General features: G+C 49.9%; 1 protein-coding gene across 1 annotated transcript; it reads left to right on the top strand.

Annotated features, from left to right (window-relative positions):
- The first annotated feature begins 413 nt into the window (after positions 1 to 413).
- LOC144119430 (uncharacterized) lies at positions 414 to 2,158 on the top strand. Its single transcript, XM_077652046.1, has 4 exons — positions 414 to 613; positions 847 to 1,049; positions 1,611 to 1,667; positions 1,757 to 2,158. The coding sequence occupies exons 1-4, from the start codon at positions 436 to 438 to the stop codon at positions 2,156 to 2,158; spliced, it is 840 nt and encodes a 279-aa protein (XP_077508172.1). The 5' UTR covers positions 414 to 435.
- The last annotated feature ends 7,302 nt before the right edge of the window (positions 2,159 to 9,460 follow it).

The following is a 9,460-nucleotide window of genomic DNA, read 5'->3' on the forward strand; positions in this document are numbered from 1 at the left end:
CAAGCCTGCCTCCTGACGTTGCCGGTGAGCTCCCCGACGTTCTCTCCGCCCCCCTGGGTGCTACACCATACCAGCACCTGAAAACCAAGGTGCTGGAGAGATTTATGCCGTCGGACCGCACCCGCCTCCAGCAGCTCCTTAAGGTGTATCCAGACGACGGACCGCGGACCTGTTTTGGCCCGCGGACTAGCGATCACGTGGGGTGTCGCTTCCGGTCTGCGAGGTCCGCGCATGGTCCGCGGGCCGGATCGCGCGAGAAATGCGAGAGCATTTTTTCTGGCGGCGGCCCACGCACTTTTTGGAGGGTTTACTGTCACTTCCTCTGGCAACAGCACAACGCTGGTCAATTTCTGAAGTCGTATCGCTATCGTCGTCATCCAAAGCTCACTGCAGCGCGCCGACGACTTGTTTTTCTGCCGTGTTGCTGCGATCAGCATGGCATCGTGGTCGGACGACGCCACATTTTACTTTTTGGCGTTGGTGCAGCAGTTTCCAACTTTGTGGGACAGCAGCCGTGATGACTTCTTGATGTGTCCCAAAAAAGAACATTTGTGGCACAGCATCTGCAAGCAGATGTCATCCGAGCATCCGGCACACGGACCGTACAGCGTGGGTAAGAATTTCTTTGGTACCTCTTTGTGTGCGGTTCGGCTTCTTTTGGTATAATAGCGCTACGTAGAGTGAAAAGAGCTCATGTTCTGTTTCGTGCCGTTTTCATATCCTATTCGATTTGCAATTTTGATGAAGTAAAATTGCACGGAACACGTTTCATCTACCGTGTTTAATATGCCGTATTCATGTACAATTGTATGCAACGAGTGGTATTGTATTTCGTTTTCGTTACAGAGGGACTGAAAAATGTGTTCGCTAATAAGCGGCGGACGTACAGGAAGGAGAAGAAGAAGATAGACGAAAGAAAAAGTGGCCAAGCACGAGACGACAGCTATGTGGTTAAGTGGAAATTTTTCCGCTGTTTAAAATTCTTGGACGCTGTGCCACGCCCAGGACATCGCTATGCCACGGAAGCATTTGAAGAAGAGGCAGTAGTGGTAAGTATATTCCACAATATACCACCGACACTTGATTATGCACAAAAACGTGGTCAGATTCGTATGTGCTGCAGATGTCTTGCCATGACTTCACATCTTGTTTGTTATTGCAAAAAGGGTGCTCGAAATTTTTCCTGCAGCCTACCAGCTTTTTGTCGTAAGAGCTGGAAATCATATTTAATTGCCACATTTGGTTACAACTGCTTTTTGTTAGCAGCTGTGTATTCACTACAAAGCAATAGCTTTAAACATCATGCATAAGGACATATTGTCAATGGCCCCAATATTGATGCATTCATTGCGAATTTGAGGAAAATGCGTTCATGATGTTCTTTACTTCTGTGTCTGATTTGATTTGTTTAACTTCATGCCCTGATGTGAAGAAGTTAATGCTTATTGTGTGATGTGGTGTAACTTTTAATGATGTAATTTTTTGTGCTCACTCCTGCTTGGAGGCATACGACTCTGCAACATTGTTAATAAATAAAAAATAATATTAAGGGTCCTTCTTTGACATGAAACTGATACTTTTGTTTATTCAACATGTGTGCCACTAAACAGGTGCAAAAAGGGGAATCGGAGAAAAGAGGAGGCGAGTTTCACTCCGACTGCCATGAGGTTTGTCAATATACAAATAGTCTGTTGTCCAATTTTTGCATTCCCAGTTATTCGATAGGTAACCTTGATGCTATTTGTTTGTATTACAGCCTGAGGAATATCTTTTTGAAACATCCAGCCCTACGAGACGCTGTACGCCAGATGCAGCAGGCGCAGAAAATCACAGAGAACTTTCTCAATTGGAAACACCTGCAAGCAGTGCAAGTGCACCTGTGCCCGAGAACAGTGGGCATAGCGCACTAACTCCACCTTCAAAGCGAATGAGGCAATGGAGGTCAAGTAGTACGGCCAATTCAATTCTGAATAAGAGACAAACAGCTCTGGAGACCCTGGTCAATGCTGTACAAAGGCCCCCTGCAGCTGATGATGCAGCTGCACATTTCGGTAACTACGCTGCTGCACTGATGAGGCGCATGAACCCTGCAAGGCAAATAAAATGCCAGAAAGAAATTGTGGACGTGATCGAAAAGCACCTTGATATGATTGAATAAAAAATGATCACATCCGGCTGGATGCTTTTTTGTTTAGCACACCCTGTGCGCAAGGTGGTTGACGACAGTCTTCTGTCACGGCACTGCACTTGTTCTTGACGTGACTGAGAAGCACCTTAACACGTTCATTGCATTTCACCAGTTGGTGACGTCCTTTATTAGTGCTGTGCGGCCTCTAATAATGTGTCTCAGGATGAAGCCATGGTACAGAGTTTATTGTGAGCTTCTCCTCATTAGACCTCACTTTGAAATCTGACCATTGGCTTCATCATGTGACTCAGTATTTATGGCCACACAGCATAAATAAAGGACGTCACCAACTGGGGACCCACGATGCAGTGAACGTATTAGCAATGTTTAATAAAAAAACGAGGACATCCGGAGGAATGTTCTTTCTTCAAGGCACTCTATCTGTTGAGGTGGCTGTTGAGATAAGCAGCATCTTGCTGCCATGGCACTGCACCTCTGTCCTTGAAGTATGAGGATGTCCGTTCACGCACAGCAGCACCAAATGCACTAGGGCGTCCACGTGATGCCTGTTGCAAGCCAAAAAATGTATGCCCATCAGTGTCCTCCATGGGCTGTTCTAGAGAGACTTGCTTGTCGTTGCTCAGGAAATTGTGCAGAGCACATGCAGCGAAGACTACGGGCACAACTCTGTCTGGCCTTGCTTCAATTACGGTGTGTAAACACCGAAAACGGTTTGCAAGGATGCCAAAGGCATTCCCGGCAACCCTCCGAGCTCTGGACAACCTGCACATGGAGAATTGTATAAAGCAGAATGAGGGGATTGAAAGTTTTAAAACTGCACGTTACCTGGTCAGAACTGTAATAAATTGGAGTGGCTTCGGCAGGCAAACTCCTCTCAGCCCTTAATTTGCAGATTAAACTGCACCCGGTATATATGCCAGTATGCATATGCAGAACGGCAAAGAACAATCCTATCTTCTGTACCTAACACAGAGCATGAGGATGCCATAATGTGCTTTGTATTAACTTGCCAATGACAACACTTTTTACGTAAATAATCAAACTTGGTAAAAGAAAAAATTCACATTTTTTTTGTGTAGTTGGCAGTTATGAAAATGAGCATAGAGCACTACAAATGCACACTGCAGCTGATTACCGATTTCTGATGCACCATTTTGTATGGGCGCAAGAAATACTTTCACTATTCCACCACTGGCCTCATGCAGCATTTAGATGGTCATCTGTACAGTAGTATGTTTACTTCGGTAACGCATGTACTGACTGAATAATGTGTACTGTTGTGGTCCATCATTGCTGTTTGGCATATGTACCAACACCTGATGTGGCAACACAACGGAGCAGCTAGGACCACAGAGGTACTCACAAATTCTGAGGGCTTACCTGTAGTTGAAGACCCTCTGGTCGGATGACAGCGCAGTGCCTCCATATGGCTTCATCAGGTTCTTCCCTATTGGGAAGGCATCATCGCCTACAAACACAGGTGGCAGAAGAATATCTGGCGAACATGCCACCTTTACCACCTGGGGTAAATTGGTTCTGTTATTTTTCAGTGCAATTTGCAATGGCGTCGCCTGCCACACTCCGGCATCCCCTTCTGATCCCGGTGCTCCAACATCGAGGTAAATAAACCTATATGCTGCATCTACTACAGCAAAAAGAATTATGCTGTAAGATTTTTTATAATTGTAGTATATAGACCCAGATTTGGGGGGCTTTTGGATCACGACATGTTTACCGTCCATGGCACCCACACAATTAGGATACTGCCAGTGATCACTAAACCCCTTTATGACTTCTCGCCAATCTTGCTCTGTTTTTGGGGTCTTGATGTAGTTGCCTTTCAGTTCTTCATAGATTGCATTGCACGTTTCTGGTATGAGGTCATTCACAGTGGAATGACCAAGCCGGAACTGGCGACTCAACGAGTGGTGGCTCTCTCCTGGAAAATGAAAATAAATATATTAGAAAATGCAGCACCGCTATTTAGAACTATGTATGCTAATATATACAACTCTGATCTGCATGAGGGGCCCTACGTGTTGTTACGTCGCGCTTACTATGTAATGAAGCGCGTCGCTCAGCTGTCGATGCACCTCAAGCACTTACAGGTTCTAACAGCTTAGAGGTTCGTCTTTTGCGTTAGAAAGATTACAGCTGCATGCAGTTTGTGCCTGAGCTAATACAAGCGCGTGAAATTGACGGCGTGGCTTGCGCATAATCTGTTGTCGCTGCAGCTAATGTGAGTGCAAAAAAGGTTGCAGATTCGTTTTTCACTATAAAATCAACGGCATGCAATTTGCTATAACACTTCGTGTGTGACCCTGCACACACGAAAGCGTGGAGAATCGCAGTGTTGATGCTGCACAAGGATAAGTGAGGCCAACAAAGTTACTAACCGGAAGCAAGGTAGCGAAGAGCGACTTGCAGCTTTGTTGTCGGCGGTATGGGCGCGCGCATAACAGTCTGCTGTCGCGAAATTCTTGGTCCGACGCAGGACAGCAGCTGCGAAAATTGCTCCGGGGTGACACGAAGCAGTCGCCGATACTCCCCCGGGTCAGAGAACAGTAACTCCTGGTAAAGCTGATTTTGTTGACCTAGATCTTTCCGGTACACCCATTCCTTTTGCCAACATCGCCTTTTTGGAAGACACAAATCTTCTTCGTCATCAATACATATCGCCAAGGCGAATGCAGCAAGCCTTCGCTTCCTGTCGGCCTCCATTTTGGAACGTACCCTCAAACCAGAGCGCAGCGAGCAAGCCACTGCGCCAGTGGCGCTATGGGGTTGAGAGTAGCCCTCTCTGTCGTCTGCTGTTTTAGACCGCCGTGTGGATGCCCTCGCAGGCCGGGCCACGCTCGGTCGAGCCCACGTGACCGGTCCGCAGGCCAGTCCGTGGCCCGCCGTCTGGATACACCTTTACCGGGGAAGACCTTGGCGACCGGCGCCCCTCCCAGCTTCTGCGCCGCATGCAACAGCTTCTCGGGGAGCGCGACATCCCCAACCACTCAGCGTTGCTTCGAGAGTTTTTCCTCCAAAGCCTTCCCCAGCCCATCCGCCTCGTCCTTGCGGCGGCCGAGTGGGCCGCGTTGCGAGAGCGTGCGGACGCGTTTCGCATGAGCTCCGAGGATTACGGCTACCACCCGCGGAATAGCCCTCGACCGGCTGCTGAAACCTTTACTAACGCCTTCAGGACCTCGTCCGGATCACGAGGACGACCGGTGTTTGCGTGCAAGTGCTCGTGTGCCTATTTTTCGGCGCATTTTGCATCGACCACGTTTTTTCCGCCGCTAGGCCTAATAGGCCTAGCACGAGTACGGCCGCCTGGCGGTAACCACTCCCGACGACCTCGGCTCCCCGGAGGGAGCTGACACGCCTGCAACATGGAAGTCACCGTCGAGTGTGAACCGATCACAGAACATGATTTGAACGACGGAACATGGACCTGCATGGCACTCAAGAACCAGCAACGATTCCGCCGGCGCGGCGTCGACAAAGAAGACGGGCGCTCGGCGCCGGGCCGAGCCGCCATCGGGACGCCCGGCGTTGGGGACGAGGCCGCCGTCATTACTGGCGCCCAAGGTTACGAGAAGAAAGGCAAGCCCCTTGACTCTACCCATAGGAAGCCTAGGCCTCCCCATAGAAGAAGACCCCCGATCCCGAGGCTACCGGCAGAGCATTACAAAATTGTAATCAGACCGCAGTCTCCCCTTGACCTTCCCACCCATGGCGGAGCGCTACTGCTAGAAGCGTTTCGTCAAGCCGCCAAGATTACCGACGACAACACCTTTACCGAAGATATTCTTCAGAAACACCCAGTAAACTACACCTTCACGATAAGCACGCCCAACGAGAAACGTGCGAACGCTTACCTCAGCCTGCAAGCCTTCGTCATGGGGGAAAAGCAGTACCCCATCAAAGCTTACGAGCCTTCCCCGGATCTCTCGGTAAAAGGCCTCATCCACAACGAGTATTGTGGCGAAACGGACGCGCAGCTTGTTCATAACTACAACACCTACAACCCCGACTGGACTATCCTATCGGCAAGACGGCATGGGAGAACAAATCATATAATCATTACGCTAGCCGGAACGCAGCTCCCCCGACTACTCCGATACCCCGGCACAAGACATAAAGTGGTCCTCTTTCTCAACCGAGTAGAGGCCTGCTTCAACTGCCGCAAGACAGGGCACCGACAAGACGTCTGCCCACAACCAAAACGAACCCGCTGCGTCAGGTGCGGAGAAGAGCACCCCCCACCACATGAGGGACAACCACCAACCTGCGTCCCCGTTTGCATCGTCTGCACGGGGGCGCACAGAACCGGGAGCACCAGCTGCAAGTTCAAATTCGTCAAGCAGCAAGCCACCCAGAAACCCTACCTGGCCAGGAACGCCGACCAAAACGCCGGGCAGAGCGACACCTTCGGACGCCAATCGAGGGACAGAACCCGACAAAAAGAGACGCTGACCCTAGGCGACGAGAGGGAGGAGTCCTTCCCGCCGCTGCCACGAAGTAGAAGCAAGTCTGCTACACGACGCAGCCAGTCGCAAGACCTTCGACAGGACCTACCATCGTCCAGCCGGAAGCGGGACCCCAAGAACCGCTGGACAAAGCCAGAAGAAAAGGCTCTCAAGTGGCAGGAAGATCCGGAGAAGCAGGCACTTCGCAATCAGGTGAGGGAGCAAGCCATTTTAATAGAACGCATGCAGTCCCAGATCAGTGAGCTAGGCAGTAAACTCGCGAGCCTCACGCAAACCCAACGCCACATTGAAAGCGCGACAACCGCTAATGACAGGTCTCAATACCTCCCTCCTTCCGAAGGTGCGGGTATGGACATAGAACAACCGAAGGCTCAAAAAAGACAGGCCCCAAAAGACCAGCAAGAGGCCCAGAATCCCAAGAAGCGAATTGAAACAGATGCGGCGTCCAAACCGACGTCAACTTTCGCTGTTAAAGCCAAGCTAGCTCTCCAGCAGAATGAGAGGGTCAACAAACTGGAAGCCCGAGCAGATAGGCTAGACGCGACATGCACAGATATCGCCAAGAACCTACAACAGACCAGAGAAGAAATGATGGACGCCATCAAGGCATTACAAGCCCAAGTGAGCGCAATAGCGTGCGCCGTTACGCAGCTGACAGTGGCCCAACATGGCAGCTCGTAATCAAGATATCATCATCTGGCAATGGAACTGTAGAGGTTTTCGAGGCAAAAAATCCAATCTGCAGCTTTATATTCAAAACTTAGAAGTCAAACCGGGCATTATTACGATCCAAGAACCGATGGGACCCGTTAGTTTACCAGGATACAAAACCATATCCCAAAAAAACATACCACACAAAGCAGCAATGACAGCCACGCTAGTGGGTAACCAACTCACGGCCATTCAACATGACTTCGACGATTCTCAAGCAGACTACACGCTCACCGAAATTATTCCCGCCAGAAAGAGGCAGGGGAGCCTATACGTTCTTAACCTATACAGCTCCCCAAAAGATCAATCCAGAGAAATCCCGGCATTACTAGAGTCCACCACGAAATTAGCCAAGAATGGGCAGCTAGTGATTACGGGCGACTTCAACGCGCCACACGTAGAGTGTAGATACCAGAAGTCAAGCAAGAAAGGCAACATCCTCTGGAACAAAATCCACGGATTAGGACTTTCGCTACTAAAGGATCCTAGCACAGCGACCAGAACTGGCAACAGCGTTAGCCGAGACACCACCCAGGACCTCAAGCTAGCCAGGAATGTGCAGAACCCCGCCTGGCGAAACACAGGCACGGATCTAAACAGCGACCACTACATCCTGGCCATTACCCTTCGCACCGAGATTCGGAAGGGCTGGAAGGTAACGAAATTTACAGACGGGGAAAAATTTCGGAAAGAACGGGATCAAACGGCCCCGACTGAAATCGAAGACATCCAAGATTGGGTTAAATCAATATGTAAGGATGTAGAGTCGCACACAAGCGAAATAACCACAGACGCCGTACAACCTATCCTCGATTCAAGATTGGCACACATGTGGGAGGCAAAAAAATAGTCTTATGAAGAGGTGGAAGCGACAGCCACTCAACAAAAGGCTACGAAGTCGAATCGCCCAACTCGAAAGAGAAATTGAACAATATGCGATAGAACTTACCCGGCAACAATGGTATCAAACCTGTGACAGCCTGAACGGACAACTGGGTAGTAAGAGGGCGTGGCACCTGCTCCGCTACCTTCTCGACCCCACACAGTCCAAGTCGGCTGCGCAAGGACAGCTCGCTAAAGTCATCCATCAACACCCCGGGGACGAACACTACTTCTTGGACCTCCTCAGGGACAAATACCTAAATACCGCATACGACGGAGAAACGAGCCCACAGTATTCGGGACAACCAAATCCGCAGCTGGACGAGCCGTTCAGTGATGCAGAAGTCTGGGCAGCGCTGGGCCAGCTTAGAACAACCTCAGCGGCAGGACCAGATCTGATTACGAATAACGTCTTCCGTAACCTGGACCTGAAATCTGTCACTGCAGTCACAGATTACTTCAACGTATGCTGGGAAACAGGAATCATTCCCAGCAGCTGGAAACATGCCCGAGTGACATTTATTCCAAAACCCAACAAGAAACTCAACGTGGACAACCTAAGACCCATTTCCCTCACATCCTGTCTCGGGAAACTCATGGAGCACGTGGTTCTGAACAGACTACGGGACTACACCGAAGACCACAACCTCATGCCACACTCCATGGTGGGCTTCAGAAGAGGACTCTCCACCCAAGACGTCATGCTCCAGCTATCACGTGACATACTCGACCCCTCCATTAAGAACACAAGAGCAATATTGAGCCTCGATCTCAAAAAGGCATTCGAGAACGTGTCACACAATACCATTCTGAAACACCTAGTCGACCTCAACCCAGGCGAACGGGCGTACAAATATGTTAAAGCCTTCCTAGAAAATAGAACGGTGGAGATCACCGTTGGACCACTGAAATCCACCCCAATCAGGCTCGGTAACAGAGGGACACCACAAGGAGCAGTCTTGTCGCCCTTCCTCTTTAATCTGGCTTTAATCAAGCTTCCAGACAGGCTCAACGCAATTCAAAACATCCATCACACTCTGTACGCAGATGACATAACTATCTGGACGAACCGCGGCTCCGATGGACAAATTGAAGAAGCTCTCCAAGCAGCGGCTGAAACAGTTGAGTTGGAGGCAAGGAGAGCCGGCCTCGAGTGTTGCCAACCAAAATCAGAACTCCTAATCGTACGGCGGAGCAAGAAAACTGAAGACAGGATCCCCATCAACATTAAGATCCA

This window comes from Amblyomma americanum, chromosome 2 (assembly GCF_052857255.1).
Source record: "Amblyomma americanum isolate KBUSLIRL-KWMA chromosome 2, ASM5285725v1, whole genome shotgun sequence".
In the NCBI taxonomy this organism is placed as follows: Eukaryota; Metazoa; Arthropoda; class Arachnida; order Ixodida; family Ixodidae; genus Amblyomma; species Amblyomma americanum.

Coding starts and splice junctions, on each gene's coding strand:
- LOC144119430 (XM_077652046.1), top strand. CDS start 436: ATGGCATCGTGGTCGGACGACGCCACATTTTACTTTTTGGCGTTGGTG. Junction 614..846: donor ACACGGACCGTACAGCGTGG/GTAAGAATTTCT, acceptor TTTTCGTTACAG/AGGGACTGAAAAATGTGTTC. Junction 1,050..1,610: donor TTGAAGAAGAGGCAGTAGTG/GTAAGTATATTC, acceptor GCCACTAAACAG/GTGCAAAAAGGGGAATCGGA.